Raw genomic sequence first — 20,806 nt, forward strand, 5'->3', positions numbered from 1 at the left:
ATGACAATCCAGCAAAATGCAGAGGAATCCTCCTCCTTGTGGCCAGGGTCACCTGGTGGTCCCTTGGCTGTTAGCGAGCTGGCAGATGGCAGGATCACCCGGGTGGAGTCATTGAACACCATCGCTCCAGCCAGCGGTCGTCTTGGAGACTGTTCTCCCATTCAGTCGCCTCACCGAGCACGGAGCAGAACATCGACCTTTCGGGTCAAGAGCGCTTTGCGACCTCGAGGGTCTGAGAAAGTTATTTAAAGCTGCACCAACCGAGATGTAAGTCTTAATCACAAATGGCTGCTGTTACGGAGCAGAGTGTGAAATATTCCAGAATTCATAGCTAAAGCAAAAGGAGGTGGAGTGGAACCTATTTTCAACAAGACGTTTAGTTTATCACCGAATCCCAAAAATGACGATATTGGGCATCAGGTGAAATATCTGCTGCATGTTTGCAGTGAAAAGGATTTCCAGTGGAGGTCATGTCTTCATTTTGTCAGCATTGGAGTGACACGCCTTACTGGTGAAACTGCAGAGGAAAGATTTCGCTATGTCCTGACACTGGTTAAATATTTCTGTAGGTCTACAAAAACCACCTTTGGCCTGGTGCTTGTTGGTGTTGTGTGCGCAGGCTTTCTGAGGATTGAGGTTCCGAGTATTCAGTCTCCCGTTAAAGCTTCGTGTCACGGGTTGAAGTCACAGAATCACTTTCTCTGTATTGTTCACGCTGATATACTTCAACATTAATTATTCCACACACACACACTTGTGTTTTGTGGGTACAACACAAGGACATTTGAGATTATGTAACATTGTAAAGTGGCTGCAGCTGGAATACTAAGTAGATTATTCCATCTGAAAACGCCTGTTGTCTATTTTGGGGGGGGGGGGGGTCCATACTGTCTTGTGCAGAACTCTTGGGGTCCTTGAGTCATCTTCTGTTTTTATCTTCTTTTAGTGCGGCGTCTACATGCTGCCGTCCCCTCAGGGAGTAACACCACATGCTGCTCAGGTATCACAGATTCCTTTCACCATGTTCTGTGCATCTCTGCCATTGTGTGTGTGAGTAGGTGTGTGTGTGTGTGTGTGTGTGTGTGTGTGTGTGTGTGTGTGTGTGTGTTCAGCTCCACACAAATCAAATCATCCGTTTCCTCCACGTGTCGCTTTAAATAATGTTTTTATTGAAACGTTAGATGACTTAAACAAAATAAATGGCTTTATATGCTTATAAATGTTGCATCACACCTGAGGACAATCGACACAAACACAGAAATATGAAGATAAATGCACAGTACAAAAAAGATTAGATACACGTTTTGGTTGATATGTCTAATAAATGTATCCACACAGATCATCACTGCATAAATAACCATCAAAATCAATGGAATATAATATAGCATTCTATACAAATACCCATTATTAACATTATGTACAAATGATATAGTTTGTGTTTTACGTTTACAAGCTACTAAACAGTTCTATTTTACATATGGCACTAATTGATAATACAGAGGTTGATTATGGTGTCAACAGCGTCTCTGACACGGCGTCCGTGCTGACATGAAAGATAATGCGTTTGTTAAAACCCACCAGGTTTGATCCCCACTCACCGATCCATTTGCTTTCAGGTCAGTCGCAGCTACTTTACATAATTGTGTTGAGAAAACATCTGAGCAAATTTCATCAAGGAGCCATCTGCTTAACTCGTCACTGGGCGACCAGAGATTAGAGTAAAACAGGCCCATTTGGCCACGACAAAAAGACAAAAAAGATCAATTCTTGACCTCAATGTCAACATATGTCTTCCATGTCTTTTATCCAGCATAGCGGTCGCGATCCCAAAACTAAAATTGATGGATGTTTTGGGTGTCCAATGATGTTTTCTCTCCAACATCCTCTTCCCCCAACCCGGAACCCCCTCCTCACCCAACTGAGATGCAAGATGATTCCCTCGCTCATCTTCACACCGGTCGCTGACGCCTTTCAGCGGTGTAGAACACCCGGTACCTTGAAGACCAGCGGGCCGCTAGTCGGAGTCCTCGCTGCTGAAGTAGGAGCTGTCGCAGCATTCGGCCATGTAGAGGAACTTGTGGATGTTGGGGTTGAGCTTGGGGACCCAGTGGCGAGGCACCAGGAACGTCGCCAGATTGAACAGATCCACGAACACTTTGTAGCGGTCACTGAGGGGAAAGAAAGTCATTCATTAAGTACTTAGCTCGTGCGCTCCCCTCGCGTAATTGTGCATCTGTTGCAAATTGAACTCTCTGAAGGATAAAAGCAAAATTAAACCGCTGCCAAAATGTGACGCAGAGCCAATAAAGAACGTCGCTCCTTCTAAATGAACTTGAAGTATCGTTTGTGCACGTCGGGAAGATGTGACCATGTGACAAGTTAATTAAGATAAGCCCAGTGTCCTCATCTAAATGAACCCCGAAGTGTTTGACGCGCCTCATTGGGCAGGGGGATGCTCGGAGCGGAGCTCACCTGACGGTGGACCTCAGGTAGTGGTACCCGGACGAGCCTCCTGTGCCGGCCTTGCTGCCAATCATGCGATGCACCATGCACACGTGATTGTCTGAAACGGGAGACAGAAGCATCCTCGGTTACACCAGCGCCGCTTCGGCTCCGCATGTTTCACCTGGACTGTGAATTGACTGGACGTTAAGCGAAGACACGGAAGAAGAGGAGAAGTGTTTCTGGGTGTTGGTTGGATTGATCGGATTTGTGAGGTTCTTCTGCCTCTGGGGCCCTGACTTAACTTCAGCTGTCTGAACCCTTGTTAGTGATTTTCCTGCACTATTTTCTCTTCTTCCTGACTGGTGAGCTCACGCAGCAGAAACTTACAGCGCCATTTGGTCATGAGGGTGTCAATATCCATGAGGGACATGAGCAGCTGGAAGGGAACCTGGAACCTCGGCTCCTCCCTGGAAGGTAAAAGAAGATTGCTTCAGTATGTAGATCATTGAGGGCCCGAATGGAAATGAGTGAGGGTCAAATGACACCGCCGACTCTCAGGTAGCCTCGAGGAAGCTGGTGAAGTTGCGTCATGACAAATTAAAAGGGGAAAGAATGCGGTAAAAAACCACCAACCTGTAGAAGTAGATCATCAGGGCGCCTTGGAGAGCCTTGTAAGAGAGACGCCGCTCACCTGCTCAGCAAAATGCAAAACATTCATACGTGGATGAACATTGATTAGGTGGAAGCCTCGATAAACACATGACGCCGTCTGGCCGGCTCTCACCTTTGCTGTGGAGGTGGTCGTGGCGCTTTTCATCAAACAGAGAAGTGAAGAGCTCTTTCTGTTTGACCAGCTCGGCCATCAGCTCCTCCTTCTCCTCACAGTCTGCCATTTTCTTGAAAGAAATGAAATAAAAAATAGACCATGAATAAAAAAAAGTAAGCGTCTCCGTCGGTCACCTTTGCCCCCCCAGCCCGAGTCATCTCTTACCTCAATTTTCTCCTTCTCCTGGTTCAGCCCTTTGAATATATTGATTTCCAGCCTTTCCCAGAAATTGAATCCATCCGCCTCCAGGCCGGGCGTTCTCTCCAGCCACTCCTGTGAAAAACCGTTTCCATCATCATCATCATCATCATCCTGGTGAGCAGCAGGACCTTCGACGAGCACCACGCCTCCTTCCATACCTCCACCAGCTTCAGGAGCGTGGGCTCCTGCTCGGTGGCGAGCAGCATCTCGCTCTCCTGACCCTTGAAGTTGTCCCTGTAATGGCGCCGGTTGTACGGAACCCTCAGGTTGTCCGGGACCCCGATTTTGTTCTCCAAAATACGAAATTGAAGACTTTGGAATCCGGAGGCTGGAGCCAAGTATTCTCTGCACACACACACACACACACACACACAGTAAGACTTCACGCACCCATCACAGAGCACAAAAATGCCAAAAGACATTTGTGATCAGTTTACCTGAAGTCAAAGAAGTCCAAGGGCGTCATAGTCTCCAAAACCGTGAACTGTTCCACCAGCAGTCGGAATATTCTCACGATCCGGAGGATGCGGTTGTTGACCTTCAGCATGTTGCGTTCGTCTCGGACCTGAAGGAATATTTGAATATTGAAGGAAATGATTAGAGATGGCGGCGCGCGGTGAGAGCACACATCCTCACACGGCTTATCGAAAATGACTTATTTAAATAATGAAATGAATGGAAGTAAGATTTTTGCATCGATATTTCATCAACTTAATGTGTCACTCTTCAGATGAACAAGTTCATATTTAAAGCTGTTATTATTATTAATTATTTAAATGAATATTTCAGCCAAAATGATTGTATTTCTTGTTTTTTGCTGACGGACCTTTGATTGATTGATTGACGTTCTTTTACTGTGAGATCTGAATGTCATCACTTTGTCCTCTGAGGACTTTGTGCTATTTCTATTCTGTACTTTGTGACATATTTAGACACTGACAGTGTGACAGTTGTGTAGCCTTCTGTATTCATCCTTATAATAAATAATGATTCTTTCACTGGAGAAGATGGGACTCACGTGTCCACTGATGAAGATGTTTCTCACGGAATCGAGTTCAAACAGAATTTGTTTGAACCACAGTTCATACGCTGAAAGAAAGGAAAAGAATCGTAAACATTTCAGTCAGGGAGACGTGACTCATTTGTACACTAAAAGAGTTCAATGTGATGCCCCTGTATTCAGTCTTATACACTATAAAGTAATCATTTGAGTACCAATTGAAAAAAAGAAAAACCCAAATCAATGGGGTTATTAGTTTTTGAAAGTACTTCGCAAGCCAGTTCAACTCATCGAAATGAGAAAAAAAAGAATAGATATGATTAGATTAAACTAACTATTAACTATTTTAGCAGTTTGACACCATGAAGCTGCCATTACCTTGATGGGTGACGATGAACAGGTGCTCATCGTGGATCTTATTCCCCTTTAACTCACTCTGCAGCACCTGAGCAGACAGAACTTTGTCCAGCTGAGAGTAGAAAAGAGATGAAGCACTTTAATTAAATACATCTAGATGTGTATATAGATATATATATATCTATATAGATATATATATATATATCAGAGAGGGTTTCCTACCTGCAGATAGTCTCCATAAATGATTCCTCCTTGGCTGGCCTTGTTAACTCCTGCCTGAGAGGCATCGTCCTCGTCCTCTGTTTTTGGAGGCTTGTTTTTGAATAACCTGCAAAGACAGAAGCCGTTTGGTTTGTTTGTCAGGATTATAAATGGAATTCTTGAGGTGCTTTTGGTTTAATTCGCAGAAGAAAAAAACAGACAGAGAATTTAAATCCTTTGTAGTTGCAACGACAATTTGAACGTACAAATGCCTCTTCTCAAAGTACGGACATCCACTCATGACTTGTAGAACTTGTAGGTGCAGCAGAAGATGTGCTCTTCTCCCTTTGACTATTATTTACTAAAACTGTCTTCAACACGACCCCGAGTATTAAAGACTCACCCGTCCAATCACTGACGAGCTCAATGTCCCCATCCGGCCCACCTCTGTTTACCCCAAACGGGGTGACGAACTTCTGGACTTTGTTTGATGGGCGGAAAGAGCTTCCAAGTACCCCCAGCAACAACAGTATACATACACATATATACACATATATATATATATACACATATTTTCATATACATGAATATACGAATATCCATTACATTCATCATATGAAGACTGATTGCTAAATGTTGCTCCGGTGTTCTGGACGGGGTTTTATTTTTTGTCACATGGTCTCGTTAGAGGTTTGCTCTCCTGGGGATTTGCTGTTTTTGTGTATCGCTTCTTAAAAATGGTACATCCGATTGTTTAAGCGTCTCTCTGACACCAGTTTAGTCCACACTTATATTCATTGGCCTTGATTTGGTTTGATGCACATCACACCTTTTCGGATTTGCCGGTTTTTAAACAAAAAACTGTATTTTATTTAGTTTATTTCAAAATGCTTTTTGATAAGAATCACAAGAAACCATTTCACTTAATTTAGTTAAATTTTTTGACCCCCTAAAATAATTAATCCGACTAGATGCCAAAGAAAGAAGAGTCAAATTGACTTAAAAGTTAATAATTTGGGTATGATGATGCCATTTTTTACTGGCAGCCAAATGTATAAATACTAAGTTACGATGTTCGTTAAAGTCGTAGGACTCGTGTGTAAATATTTGCGATTGGGTTAATATTTTCTTCCCCTCGGTTGCGTCACTGATGTGCAGCTACAAGGTCTGTAGACTTTACGTAACGTTTCGTGGTGGCACTCGGTGTTTTCGCGTGAATCCGACCTTTGAAGTTTCTCAGCTGTCAACATCCGCTTGTCTTCGCTCTCGTGTGTCGGTTTTAAAAGTTCCCACCTCAAACGGCAGCGAGGCCTCCCCCCCCCCCACTGAACCACTGTTAACCCCGTTGCATCAGCGTTAAGACTCAAAATCCTCCAAATCTCTCCCCCCCGATCATTAGCGCCTGGTTTTTTCGCCCACATTCTCACTAGTGTCCTGAAGCAAAGTCCCGGCTGTCCCCAGAAGATCAGAGCGACGCTAACAAGCAGCCGGCTCGGAATTGGGGGACACGGTGCAAGCCGAGCACCCAAAAGGGGGCTTTGTTCTGGGAGGGGGACGCAGCCGAGACAGAGGAGAAGACACCTGTCTGCCCTCTCAGGGACGGGGCTGCGCGTTGTTTTTGTGTCCCACTGTGGGAGCTTCAGCATGCACACGTTGTCCTTGGACTCCGGCCCTCACCTCCATCGCCTTCTTCTACTCCCCAAAGAACAAATGTTACTGCTTCAAAGAGAATTTACTCATTCAAGTGTAACATTTCTGGTTAAACGATGAATTTTTCAGATTTTACACTTAAATTCTCTTCCCCTTTGTGCGATTTTTCACGCGTAACATAACCTTTAAAATTTCATTATTTATATTTAAAACCGTATGAGAAAGCCTTTTTTTTTTTAAATCTGACAATCATCCGATGAATGCGCAGGTTGTGTCATGTTCAGGAGATTGTGATCACTAGGAAATGTCACATGTCACAGCTGAGAACGCAGCTCGTTGTGTCCAGATCGTAAAACGATTGTTCTGCAGAAGAAAGGATCCATCGGTTCAAACGCCTTTCAGCCGTCGAGGAGACTGATGAGAATCTGAGCGTCAGAGAACGAGGTCGCCGTGAGCTTACGTTCGCATCCGTGTTACATGAGATGATTTCATGCCGACGTCGAGCTGCAGGGGCTCGTCCAGTGATGACATTTCAGACGTTTGGCACAGAGATAAAACCTCGAGTTCAAGACAAACATTGGTGGGATTAAGGCGTCACTTTGTATTATACGTTTGTGATGTTATTTGGGCTTTTCATAGCGAATTATATTTTTATTGACTTTAATTTACATTATTCATCCCAAATCCTATGACTTTCTTGTTAATTTATACTATAATAATATTAAGACTTTTGATGATTTTTTAATAAACCTATTAACATAATATTATAATAGAAATACAATTAATTGTAATGTTACTGTACCCAGTAATATATAGTTTATTTTTCATTAATTAAATCCAAACTAATTGGTTTCACGAATAGAAAAGACGCGGCATATTCATTGACTGTTCTTCTTATTACACATGCATTGCCTTTTTAATTTGCCATTCTATTTAATCTGGTGTCCTTTGAGTCAGAGTCAATTACTTCTTTTTTTTTACTTTTCCACAATTACAATTACATTTCCATTGTATATGAAATCTTGCAATAACTACTAAAAATGGCTTTAGGAGACTGTTTGTTGTAGCTGTTGACGTTTATTTATCCCTACGGCTCCTGTGGAGAATCCAAATGTAAGAATGTACGTCGGTTGATGCACATGATTACATATTTTAAATTCAAATTCACTGTAAATCCCCGTTTTTTTCCCCTCCCCTCTCAGCTCACGTGATCAAATGATGATTGCATTTGCTTGTTTTCAGACATTCAGAACATAAATCCAAACTCAACTGACGAATCAAATCTGATGTATAACTCTCCCTAGAGCTGTAAAGCTGAATTGATGGAATCGACTAGCAAATCACGTCCGGCGGTGTGATCCCCTACGGGAATCTTCACGTCACGTGCATAAAAAAAGCGGCTCAATTGAATTAAGAGCTCCTTCCAGGGCTGCGAGATGCCTTTCGGGTCTTTGAAGCTCCTGGTGCCGTCTCTCTGTCACGCGAGGCAGCGGGACGCAGCAGCAGACCTGCTCATCCCCTTCGAATTCAAGTGTTTATCCGTTCCACGTGATGCTCCTTTAAGATAAGAAAAGCACGGAGTGAAGATGGCACCTCCCTCACCTCTCTGGGAATGGACCGTTTGCATTTACATTAGAAGGTGCCGCTTTCTGAACTGTGCGCTGAGCACCACTAGGGAGCATCAGAGGGCTTTTAGGAGGAAGAAACATCTGATTTAAAGCTTGATATTTGTCAGAGATGAGTTTGCGTTTGAAGATTTTCCTCAGCAGGGCTTGAAACTCTTTTTTTCATGGATGTTTAAGTTCACTATCGTTTCAGTGTGAAGGAACGGTGGACACAAACTTTAAGAAGATGTTTCATTCCAAGTTGGTGGAAGTACATCCTGAGGGAGTGTGATGGGCACTTTGAAGGCACCTGTTTCACAGTAAGATCCAAAGAGACGTCTTTGTTTAGCTGAAACCACATAAAGGATCGGCTGCATGTTGGAACAGCAGCAGATACTTTGAGTAGATCGAAAAAACAGCAGCATGAAAAGAGCTGCGAGAAAAGAACACGCTGTGAAAACGCCGTTTGAAGTGTACCATGAAAAAGAAAAAAAACACCTTGATGTGAAGTTGTTTTTCAGATTTGGGACTTCTATAGACAGAACTTTGGGCTTTGATGAATGACACCCAGCGCGTGAAATGTGATCACAACCATAATGTATTATTCAACATTCATGAATTAAAGGTTCTCACAAACTTATAGCTAAAACCCTGTTTTTAGCACCTCTCCATATTTTGACTGTTTTTGGGATACTGAGACGTTTTGTTAATATTCATATTATTGGCTGCCAGCTGACACATTTCTCTCCATCTCATATTCTACATGATTTAATAGAAAGGCAGAACTTCCAAACAAATTGTTAAGAACACAACACACCAAAAAAGAACCCCAATATCATTTTAATCCATGAGTGCATTTGACATTCAAAATAAGTATACCTACCGAGAACATGGACGTGATCTTTATTTGGATCCACTGAGACCTTGTTTTTGTGACATGAAATATTTGTGTTGATGAAATATTAACCAGGTCAAAAGGCGTTATGCCCAATCAACATTCAGTTCAGTGGAAATAATAGCTGATGGCATGTTATAAATACATCACCACTTGTAAATACGTATCACTACATGCACAGGTTTCTGTTTTTTACTTGAACAGAGCAAAGTGAGGAAGCCCCACGAAGCCAAATGAGAAGAAATGCTGGTCGAAAAAAAATAAAATAACAAAAAATAAAAAATCCGCCGGACTTTTATTCGTCATGTAAAAAATACACAACATAAATTACTGTTAATATGACTAACACACACACACACATCTATTCAGTTTCTTAAAAAAAAAAACATTGCATAATTTACAAAACGTGGCGTCCCAGCGCTGTGCCCCTCCAGCACAGCTCGTACCTCACCTCCCCCCCCCTCAATCAACACGACACCCGTTCCTCTCTGTCATGTTGTGGATGTCGTGGTGGATCTGGTTCACGTGGTGGTTGTTCGGTGAGAATCTCTCTTGCGTCAGAAGTATAATCAGGTCCTCCTGGCGAAGTGCAGATATGCGTCATGTAAACATCTCCTTTGGGCTCGGAAATACTTTCTGTCGAGTCAAGACTTTCCATGATGACAACTCAAAAGTTAAATAAAAACACCAACATTAGCTCACTCTCTAACCTCTCAAAGACAAAACTTGTCCTCTGCTTCAGAGTCCGGAGTCCAGAAGGCTTGTGCAACAGAGGAACCTGTAATTGCCCTGGTAAGGCTTGGTGTAGTTATACAATTACTCTGTAGTCCTCGGGTCACAATGCACAGCATTGCTTTTGACCTCTTGTATATTTTGTCTTTTTTTTTTTTTTTTTTTACAAAAACACACGACACTCGGGGTCCACAGCGACCCTCGCTCACAGCTGCGCCTCAGTCCGTCCGCGCGTCTCCTTTGGGCAGAAAATGTGCCGCGCATTGTTACCTCTTCCCGATCTCACTCTGCCGAAGGAAGTGAATGTTATTGGCGCTGTCCGCCAGCTCCGGGTACTGCTCGATGGAGAGCACGTAGTACCCGTCGTAGCCCAGGACCTTCCCGCCGCTCAGGAGCTGCCTCTTCTCGCCCTCTGTCCAGGGGCGCACCCCTTCCTCGCCCTCCCGCACCCGCCGCTGCTCCCGGGCCCAGGCGCCGGCCAGGGAGCGCTGCCGCGCCAGCTCCGCCACCCGCGCCTTCTCCTCGTCCACGGTGGACCCGTAGCGGACGTGCAGAGCCAGGGCGCCGGCGCCGACCTCCACGTCGGCGAAGCGCCGCGTCCGGCCGTCCATCACCGTGGTGGACTGGGAGACGGTCACGTTGACGCCGTTCTCCAGCGTCTTGTGCCCGCTGGTGAGGTGCAGAGCGGCCAGGTCGGCGTCCGGGAGGCCCGGCTTGACGAAGTAGTGCGTGTCCCGCCCCTCCACGGTGAAGTGGAGGTCTTCCAGGTAGAAGGCGTTGTTGAGGATGGTCGCCACCTTGACGCAGTCCTCGCTGGCCACGTTGAGCGCGTGCGTGTGGACGCTGCCCTTGTAGACGGCAAACATGACGGCCCTGCCGATGGGGGACATCGCCGCCGAGAACCACAGCCAGGACTTCTCACCCCGGCGACCTCGGCGGAGACGGACCTCCGGCAGCCGCTCGAACGACAGCAGAGAGCGCGCCTGTCTGCTCACTTCCTGCTGGACCCCGGAGATGGACTGCGGGGGAGGGGGGGGGGAGGGAAGTGCAGCGAAACGTTAACGCCGGAACATGGCAGAACGCGAGCGCGCAGGCTATTTGGAAACTCCACAGAGTTCCTCCACCCCGCCTGAGATAATGGGGCTTCTCGAGCCGCGTCCTCAAGCCCAAAGTAGATAAATCTCCCGTGACAATATTTCACTGGAACACTTTATGTGTGAAGGCCGTAAACCAAAGAAGCCCGGTTTAAATAGCCTCATAGGGTTGTTTAATTTGAAGCCAAATCGAAATACAGCATATTAGGCCAGACAACTAAAACAACAACAGAGAAAACCTTGCGCTTATTATGCATTCATGGAAATGCGGCCCAATTAAAACTGATATCCTCTGTAATACACAGAAACCCAATTAAGAGACGGCACCTTCAAAATACTAGTTTAAGGGAATAACAATAGGAAATATGTTTTTGTGTCTTTGACACCTCATCCTCGTCATAATGTATTTCAGCTGTGGGTTTAAGCATTTGTTTATTTTGTGTTTAATATTCACGAAGAGTTACCAACCGGCAGGTCGTCCCAGCGCTGGCTCTTCCTCAGCTCATAGGAGGGCACGCTTAAGTCGAACTTTGGGACTGGATATCCAGGAATGGTGTTGTGAAGGTGAAAGCCGAAGGTAACAAGCCAGCTGTTCACATCTGTGCAAGAAAAATAAATACGTGAATACCATTGTCGCTCCACAACGTAAAGTTTGGAAAATAAAACATCTTTTTTTGGGGGTTGAGTGAATCCTTCCCGTCACTGAAATACTTCAAAACCTTAAAACTAATCAAATCAAATCAAATCAGAGACAATTAATTGCATTTTTAGGGTGCGCAGCTGTGATGATATGCTTAATTTGTCACATTAGACAGTCAACTAATTACATTTCGGCAAATGATGAGATAAAAAGTTACAGAGTAAATGCTCTTTTTTTTACCTGCAACGTACTCCCTCAGCTCATGGACTTTGCTGATTGGATTGTTACTTCTGAACATGTACAGGTTAAAAGGAGCGGGCTCCTTGGCGACCCTCTGCCACGCGGAGACGTCGGGGACGGTCCACCTCCCGGACATGATGTCATAATCCTGCTCGCCAAAGTGCAGCAGTTTGGTCAGCGGCTCGTAGAGGCCCCCGTGGAACCCGAGCACCAGCTGGAAGTCCGGGTTGGAGTCGAAGTAGACCTCGCCGTACGCCGTGTACTGCAGCTGCTTGACCAGCAGCCCGTTGCTGGTGAACACCGCCACCGGCGTGCCGGTGTTGTCGCAGGCGATGTAGAACTCCTCGCCGGTGCTGATCTCCATGGCGAACAGGTGGCCCTGGAGGTCGTAGTAGAGCGAGGTGATCTCCGAGCTGGAGTGGTTGTACACGTGCGTGATCCTGGCCGGGTAGCTCAGGTCGGCGTAGAAGTACTGCAGGTGTTGTCCCAGGCTGGTCTTGGTGGACACCCTGCGCCCGAGCCCGTCGTAGCGGTACTGGAGGGTCCAGCCGCTGCTCTTGCTGTACACCCGCACCAGGAGCCCCTTGGAGTTGTACTCGAAGATCTCCGCCCCGCGCTGGCGCAGGAAGCCGTCCTCGTCCATCCGGTACTGGATGTCCCCGAGGCGGGTGATGCGGTCCCTCAGGTCGTAGCGCAGGGGGAGGTGCCTGGCGCCGTTTCCCGCGATCAGGTGCAGATTCCCGTTGAGGTCGTAGGTGTAGCGCCACATCACCTTCTCGTTGAGGTACACCGTCTGCAGCTGGCCGTCCACGTCGTACTCGTAGTTGTACTTGGTGGTGTTCGCGAAGGGGCCGATCTTGATCTCGCGCTTGATGACCCGCCCGGCGTCGTCGTACTGGAAGGTGATCCAGTACATGAGCGAGCGGAAGATCTCGTACTGGATCTCCTTGATGCGGCCGTGCGCGTCGAAGTGCTTGGTGTAGGTCATGACCGCGGTGGATATGATCTGGTTTATGTCGTAGTAGATCACGCCGAACTTCCCGAACTGCTCCACCTTCCCGGAGATGTCGTCGAACTGGTAGAGGTCAATGGGCAGCGGCGTCTCGTTGATGACGCCCTGCACGCTGGTGACGCGCAGGCTGCTGTCGTAGGTGTAGTCGAAGCGCGCGTTGACCATGCCTTCCTCGCTGAAGCGGAAGATCTGCCGGTCCACCAGGGGGCCCACCTGGCGGTAGCGGATGGAGCAGATGAAGCCCTCGCTCTGCAGGTTGACCGTCTTCAGCACGCCGGCCGTCTCGTCGTAGGTGAAGCTGACCCTGGTGCTGTCGTACAGGATCTCCGACAGCTTGTTCTGCCGGCGGTAGCGGTACAGGACCCTGCGGCCCGTGCCCAGGTGCGCTACTCTCAGCAGGAGGCCGTCCTCGCTGTAGTCCACCGCCACCGAGGCGTTGCTCTCCGGGGGGTGGTACAGGTTCCTGTAGTAGCCCACCGAGCGGATGGTCTGCATGGTGTAGCGGGCGACGCTCGGCATGGTGACAGCGGAGAGGCGGTCCAGGGAGTCGAAGTCGAAAATGTACTGCCGCTGACTGTGGAGCAGGAGAACCATGGACTAGAGGGACGAGAGCAGAACAAAAACAAAAAAGAGAGGGTGTTTCCTTGGGTCATCATACGACTAACTGCCACAGGATTAATGCTGTGAGTGCAGAAACATTCCCGCTGCACGCCGTCCCTGACCTTTCAATGCAGAATATACAGTTAAATACTACACAGAGCATCTGTCAAGGACCGTGTGTGTGTTTCCAATACACTGCGGGTTCTGGTGAGTGAGTGTCTAGTAGTGAGCACACACCAGGATGCAGTGTAAGTCACGTTTACATTGAACTCCCATTACTCACAGAGGCCCGTTTAATTAATTTAGTGCATGCAGTTTGGAGTGCGGCCTGTCTTCCCCTCCCGTCGAAATGTCATGCCCAGTCATCCGTTGCGACACACGGGTTCCCTGTGCTCCCTGAGCTCTCTGTGTTCCTCATGTCAGAGTGTTGACATCGCCTCTGCAGGTCACGCAAGGAAGGGAGCGGCTGATGAAATCTCCCCCGCGTTCATCTCAGTGCAGCCTTGAAGCTACAAAAACACCTTCGGGGGGGGTTTTTTTGGGAAAGAGATGGACGACGTTTTGCATTTTGACGTCACAAAAGGGGATCAAAAGACCTCTCAGTTTGGTGGACTTCAACAGTTTAATGCTTTTGTGTAGTATATGTGAGCTACGTTATACTCTTTCAATCACTGTATACATAATTGATATTTTGCTGGCAGCGTCTTCCCACACTTGTGTAACAGGGCGCGTCTTCCCGTCCGTCCTCGGCTCCACACACAGCGGTTCGATACTTCTCCGTTGCACATGCACTGTGTTCTTTATACTAATCCCAGAGTTTAGGATACTGCCATTCAGGATTAACTACTGCTAAGAAATCCTATGGAAGTGATGGTAAGGCAACCCATTGTTTGTTATTATATACTTTACATGCTGCGAAGAGGTCAGAGTGCGGCGTGCATTAATAACAGAGCCTCCTGGTGTTTGTGTGAAAGGAGAAGCACTAGAAGCAGAATCGTGTACCAGGAGGCAGCCTTAGCGTGACCTCTGCTCCGTCTTCATCCAGCCCGCGGCGCTAACGACTCGTCCCTGCTGTTAAATGCACGTCCTCACCTGCTCCAGGTAGGTGTAGCTCCATATCTTCCCATCGGCAAAGGCGCGGGAGGCCAGGCGGCCCTGGCCGTCGTACTCCCGCCTCTCGGTGGTGGGGCCTCTCTGCAGGGCGCTGATCTGCCCGCTGCTGGTGCGGCTCACGTTGACCGGCAGCAGCTTGCTGCTGGGCACCCAGAGCACCGGGTGGCCCGCCGTGTCGTATATAATCTTTAAGAGGAACTTCCTGTGGTCGTCGTAAATCTTCTCTGTCCTCAGGGTGCGATCGTAATCGACAGAGAGGATGTTCCGTCCGTTCACCTGTGGAGAGGATTTGATTTAATAACGCGCGAGGCGGAAAACTGCCACCGTTGCTGCTGCTGCGTCTTCTACAAACGATAACAAGACACGAGTAACAGATGATGCGTAATTAGAGTTATACAACCAATGTAATTGGTGGTAGTTCATTCAATTGTGTATTAATTACACACACTAGTGCAGTCTTAACAATACATTTTGGGTTTTGATATCTCTCGTCTTGGTCTGGGAGGCTCTTTAAATGGCATTCATGTCATTATCCTTCTAATTGTCACAGAGATTAACACCTCCCTCACAGGGCTCATTTAACTGGAGGCACTGCCGATTATTCAGTTACTCTTAAATCATAACCTCCTAAATTTAGAAGAGACAAAAATTACTCAAAGGGGAAACTAACCACCCAAGTTAAGTTCATGAAGTACAATAAATCACAGATTGGAGTGTCGGGTTCAGAGGAGGAACGAGAGGAGCTGGACTGTGGACAGTGAAGTATTCATGACCCTTTATGGTAGAACTACTTTTAAGTGTTATAACAATGACATGAAACAAACATCCGTCATACTGCAGAAGAGAACCAAGCGCACCCTGAGCTTGCGTCCGAACACGATGACCTTCCCCCGGGCTTGCTCTTTGCGGAAGCGCCACTCCACCAAGTTTTGCCCGCCCTCCCCCGGCAGGCTCATGTTGCGCCTGGCAACGGTGGGGTTGGCGGCGCCCGTCAGGATGTGCGGCTCCGTCTGGTAGTGGGTGTCCATCCCGTTGGCGTACGTGATCCTCAGCGAGTTGTCGAAGCCCACCTGATAGACGCTCCTACACTGGTCTGTCGGCGGCAAACAAGGAGGGGATCAGACATGGAGGACGAAGGGATTACACGCCTCTTCATTCACGCCTCCTGGGGTTATTATTGCTTGAACTCTGGATGAAATAAATGGGACGTGAATGATGCGCCGGCGACGACTTGACCATCTGGGGGTCTCGCAAGCGGAGTAGCAACCACTTAGATGCAAGGTTGACGCGTCTCCCTGACACCCCCCCCTCCCCCCCGAACCCACGCGGCGGGCGGGTGATCATTTACACTGTCGCCTGTCTCCCAGGCCGCGGAGCTGCGGTGATGCACGGCTTAAGCTTACTCAACATCGCCCCGGCGACCCCTGAAACAATGACAAATAACCGCTGACAAACCGGGGGAGGGGGTGGGAGGAGAGGAGGCCTCACCCTGAGCCAGAGTGTAGAAGGAGCGCAGGGCGGAGGCGTTGGTGGTGATGCTGATTTCCTCCTCCGTCAGGGAGCTTTCAATGTCCACCGTCAGAGCGCTGTGCATGTCTGCGTACAAGTTGTTTACCACGCCGGTGGGGAACGTCACGTTCATCAGCCGCCCCTCGCTGTCGTAACTGTTCGACAGAGAGAGAGAGAGAAAAGCGTTCAATTATCCGTCCCTTTGGTGCTCGGAGAGCAAGGGCAGGGAGTCGTCACGTCGCATGTCAGCTCCCACAGTGCAAATATTGGATATGGGAGAATGAGAATGACACATCCAATCAGCCAATCAGTTTTACATATGAAAACACAGCTGCGATTAAATGAAATGATGATCCGTCATTAGAAGCTCAAACCGGCTGCTTTGCCTTTTTGTCCTTCTGTTTAAACTTTAACTTCCACGCTGTCTCTTTGACAATCACCTGCACGCGCCGTAGCGTCGAGGCTCACACACACACACACACACACACAACGCTTGTGTACTCACTCGTAGAACGTCGTCCAGCCGATCTCCGACGTCTTGGTGGCCAGCAGGCCATTGTTGCCGTGGTAGGTGAGCAGCACCAGCTCCTGGCCCTGCGCCGTCAACGTCTTCAGCCCGCCGTTGGTGCTCATGCTCAGCCAGATCACCTGGTTGTCGGGGGCGACAACGCGCACCGGCGTGCGGTTGGGGTCCCTGCGGATCCGCAGGGTGTTGCCGCTGCTGTCGGTCACCGCGGTGACGTCGTTCTCCGTGCTGTAGCTGAAGGTGTACTTGGGGTCGCCGGTGAGCAGGCTGGCCGTGTGCTGGTGGGTGCCGTTGGCGTCGAAGACGTACAGCTCCTGGGCGTCGGGCGAGGCCACCTCGTACGTGTTGGCCACGGGGGTCGGCCCGTTTCTGGAGATGGCCCGGATGCGGATGTTGCCCAGGTCGGCCACGTAGAGCGTCCCGTCGGGAGCCGCCACCAGGGAGGACGGCGCGTTGAGCCTGGCGTCCTTGGCGTAGCCGTCCCCCGTCTGGTAGCAGTCGCAGTTGGCGTCGTTCTTGCAATCGCAGTCGGAGGGCGAGCCGGCCAGGTGCGTCATCTCGCCGTCCGCCGACACCTTCCGGATCCGGCTCATCTTCCGCTCGTCCGTCTCCGCTATGTAAACGCCGCCGTGGTACGACGCGGCGATGGAGACGGCCGATTCCAGGGGGGTCAACTGGGCCCTCTGGCCTCCGGCGGCGCCGCGCTCCAGGCCGGCCAGCGGGCAGTGGGGGGGCCGGCCGGCGGTGATGCTCACCTGGCCGCTCTCCGTGATGCGCAGCACGATGTTGTTGTCCAGGACGTACAGCGAGTTGTCCATGGGGCTGACGGCGAGGTCAGTGGGCCACTCCAGAATCACCTGAGACAGAGCAGGTGGCGTTACAACTTGATTCAAGAAGGAATGAATATTCTTCATCACCAATAGGCTGAAAAAAACAACTTCAAACGAGGACAATATCCACCTTTTTGAAGCTAAACTCTGCCTCCCTTGGCTATAACGGACGATATATGCCCTCCTAGAAGAACACTCGACCATCTCCATTCATCGATTTTATTATCAACACACTGACTGTTGTAGGAATAAAAGGTGACACTTTAGTATCACATCATTCTCTTCACACTCTGCTAGTTTGTCTTAGAATATATAATTTAAATTGGCTCGAAGGGAGAAATAAATAGTATTTATTATACCTTTGGGGTACAGGATTAACTCTTATCTTCTTGTGCTACCGCTGCTGATACATGAATTAAAAGGATATTTCTGGCCACATTGGCGTTTTAAGATAACATTCTATTATGCCCTCTATCCCTGCAAAACATTTACATTCTATTGTGCTGCTACGGAGATATTCAAATGAAGTGATGTTGCAGGAGGTTCTGCCCCGTGAAGCAGCAGCAGAGCTGCCAAAATAACCCGCAGCGTCCACACTAACTGATGCTGGAGCGCCGAGAGGAGACCCCATTAAGTGGTCAATTAAGTGTATCAAATCAAATCAAAATTAAGTAAGAAACGCTACACATACAAAATGTAGCAGCGTGAAACACATCTCGGAACAAATAACGAGTCAATTTTGCGAATCAACGCTTTGACCACAGCCAACTATTTCACATCTGCTGTTTTTTTTTTCTTTCTTTTATTTGTAACAGCACAAAAGATTTAAACACATCAAATGTGTGATTGAAACTGTCAAAACGCCCCTGAATTGTGCTTCTCCAAAAGGCTGATTAATAATCAAACACACGGCCTGTGAGGCAAACCTCGCCGAGCCAATTCTTCAGCCGCGAGGCCCGAGGATCACACGCTCGCGCCAGAACCATCTTTTTATTGGCTCGCACCGAATCACTTGGTTAATTAGCAGAAAGTGACGAGCTTAATCCTTTGTCTCGTGTTTTTTCCGCCTTCATGTTCACACTCACGCACACACACAGACCCACTTTCTGGCCCGTCTATATTTAAAATGCTTTAATAACGCGGTTGCATTTCCTTCCGTCTGTTACTCGCGTTGTTGTCTCTCCGAGGGACACGAGGGTGTTTGTGATATCTGCTGTCGGGGTCATTTGGGTCCCACCGTGGCAGTCCTCCCTTCTTTTGTTCTGTTTTGTTTTGTCAGCTGATCTGCGTTAGAACGTCAGAAGCCTAATTAAAATGTGAACGGCTTCGTTAAACGTGCTCACGTGTGAGAACCTCGACAATTCACCGTCTGCCGAGTCGTGATACAACGACACGGTGAACTCACCCGCTCCCTCGTGCGTGCGTTTGCAGCCTGGTTTCTTTTCTTTTTTTTGGGAGGGCCCCCGCTGGGTGGCATGTGGTCCCGATTGCTGCTGTTATCAGGATTCTGTTACGGTGCGAGTGTGTCTTCGGTCCCGAGTGACGCTAATTCAGCTGCAGCCAACATCAAAACAAGTCGCCCAAACGCAGTGATTATTCTTCCCTCCGCATCGTCTGCCGTGACCTGAAAACCCGTCTCCTCGTAAACACTGGGTGTCTCCACTTCCTGCCTGAATCACGTCTTCCTCACAGCACACATTTTTACTCCTGTATTTGCAGAGAAAAATGCACCTTGTTGAGTCGAGAGCAAAAACATCTCCTCTTCTCTGTGGGTTTTTTTTTTTCTCCCTCCACCAGGCACCTGACGGCGTCGGCGTGGGAACTGGAGCCTCGCTGTCACTGTGCTTCTGGCTACGACGCGTCAGTTAACTGCCCGCGTTAAATTTAACGTTGCCTCAACCCGGGAATTTCGCATTTGAAGTGTTTTTTTCCGGGCCAAGAGAGGCGGCAATAACAATGTCACAAGCTAACATAATTAAGTGGATCACTAGATCACAATTTAGCAGGAATGGGATTATAGAGCCATAAATAAAATTGCCAATAATAATCTTTTAAAAGACAACATCCTTGAAACTAAGGGGAGAGGCACTTTAAACTCATCCAGGGCAATCGCACCATCAATAACGACAAGTAAGAATGATGCGAGCAAACAGTAAATGAATTACACTAAAACATCCCGATTGTACAGTTCGTCTTAATGGCGGCCAGGAAAGACGTTCCTGCAGCTATGATTCAAATTCCCAGAAGGAGCATTTTTTACTATTTGAAATGTGATTGCAGAGAGCGTTCCGGAGAGGGAGCAGCATACTAAATAACTCCTCCACCTTCCTGGTGAACATTTCCTGCACTGTCAATAATTATATAAATGACGAGGGGATAAAAACACACATTAGAAAGAATCTGCTTGTTTTCTTCGTTCTCGAAAATCTGTTTTCCCCCCCCCCAAAAAAAATTAGCATTCACGAGGAGATCAGTTGTGCATTATGTAATACGCTTTCATTATGTAACACCACGCATCGACGATGAGTCATGGGAGAGCGGGAGGGCGCGCGGGGGGGTGGTGGTGGGGGGTGGGGGGGGGGTAATGGTCACCTGGTTGACGTCCATGCTGTGGTCGCAGGTCAGAGGGCGAGCGGACGTCAGGTCGTTGGAGCCGAGGAACGTGGAGATGATGCCGTTCTGGTCCACCTTTCTGATCGTGGTGCCGTCGACGAAATATATCAGTCCGTTCTTGCCCACGGCGATGCCTGAGCACATCGGGGGGGGGGGGGGACAGGAGGAGAGGGAGTGTATAGGAAGGAAACAAAAACACGGTGATAAGAAGAAAACATGGGAGCCTCTCTGCTTGCATGACTCAGTGGGCCGAACACGATGGATACATGTGTCAAGCTTGCCTTCCCATTATTCAGGTCACTGCAAAAAGCTCAGCCATCAATAATTCACAGGCGGCTTTTCTGCTATTAAATTATTTCGCAGGCAGAAGTGGGAAAGGCTGTATTCATGAGGTATATATGCACTTGCCACTACTTGAAACCCTCCTCTCTAAAAAAAGGGACCTGAGCACCGGGGGTGTCAATGAGTGGTGCGTTTTTTCCTTTTTTCCCCCGACAATCATCAACAATCTGCACACCATTCAAGAAATAAATGAGCGAGCGAGCGGAAATGACAGCTTCGGCCAATTTTATATGAAAGGGGTGAGAGACGGGGCGTTGCCATGGCGACAAGTGCGGATAGTTTTCTTTTTTTTTTTTTTGTTCTCTTTCTCAGCGATTGAGCGTCGGCTCAGAGTTGGGACTCGCAGCCGGAGCCGAAATACCCATTTGTCCCAAAC

At 48.1% G+C, this 20,806-nt stretch overlaps 2 protein-coding genes across 9 annotated transcripts in view; both read right to left on the minus strand.

The window, feature by feature from the left end:
* Window positions 1–1,148: 1,148 nt before the first annotated feature.
* On the minus strand, window positions 1,149–5,427 carry tdo2a (tryptophan 2,3-dioxygenase a). The gene is made up of 12 exons (XM_037461534.2): window positions 5,297–5,427; window positions 5,052–5,157; window positions 4,851–4,941; window positions 4,491–4,561; window positions 3,910–4,037; window positions 3,631–3,817; window positions 3,437–3,544; window positions 3,230–3,341; window positions 3,079–3,136; window positions 2,833–2,912; window positions 2,473–2,563; window positions 1,149–2,168 (listed from the first exon to the last, which is right to left on the minus strand). The coding sequence occupies exons 1-12, from the start codon at window positions 5,329–5,331 to the stop codon at window positions 2,015–2,017; spliced, it is 1,221 nt and encodes a 406-aa protein (XP_037317431.2). The 5' UTR covers window positions 5,332–5,427; the 3' UTR covers window positions 1,149–2,014.
* A 4,623-nt stretch (window positions 5,428–10,050) lies between these two features.
* The window catches only part of si:dkey-237h12.3 (teneurin-3), a 108,407-nt gene continuing 97,651 nt past the window's right edge, over window positions 10,051–20,806 (minus strand). For all 8 annotated transcript variants that reach the window (XM_062560475.1, XM_062560474.1, XM_037461711.2 and 5 more), the window contains 8 exons: window positions 20,068–20,222; window positions 16,625–17,502; window positions 16,099–16,274; window positions 15,468–15,703; window positions 14,590–14,886; window positions 11,886–13,494; window positions 11,474–11,604; window positions 10,051–10,930 (listed from right to left, as the gene is read on the minus strand). In XM_062560475.1, the coding sequence (XP_062416459.1) occupies window positions 10,178–10,930; window positions 11,474–11,604; window positions 11,886–13,494; window positions 14,590–14,886; window positions 15,468–15,703; window positions 16,099–16,274; window positions 16,625–17,502; window positions 20,068–20,222 (4,235 nt within the window). In that variant the 3' untranslated portion in view covers window positions 10,051–10,177. The remainder of the gene's footprint in view (window positions 10,931–11,473; window positions 11,605–11,885; window positions 13,495–14,589; window positions 14,887–15,467; window positions 15,704–16,098; window positions 16,275–16,624; window positions 17,503–20,067; window positions 20,223–20,806) is intronic.

Source organism: Pungitius pungitius, chromosome 2 (assembly GCF_949316345.1).
Source record: "Pungitius pungitius chromosome 2, fPunPun2.1, whole genome shotgun sequence".
NCBI classification, from domain to species: Eukaryota; Metazoa; Chordata; class Actinopteri; order Perciformes; family Gasterosteidae; genus Pungitius; species Pungitius pungitius.

Bases quoted from the DNA above. Each gene is read 5' to 3' on its own strand.
- tdo2a (XM_037461534.2), bottom strand. From the start codon at position 5,331: ATGAGTGGATGTCCGTACTTTGAGAAGAGGCATTT. The intron at 5,158-5,296 runs GTACGTTCAAAT...CTGTCTTTGCAG, and splicing joins TACTTTGAGAAGAGGCATTT to GTTATTCAAAAACAAGCCTC. The intron at 2,169-2,472 runs GTGAGCTCCGCT...CTTTCCCCTCAG, and splicing joins TACCTGAGGTCCACCGTCAG to TGACCGCTACAAAGTGTTCG.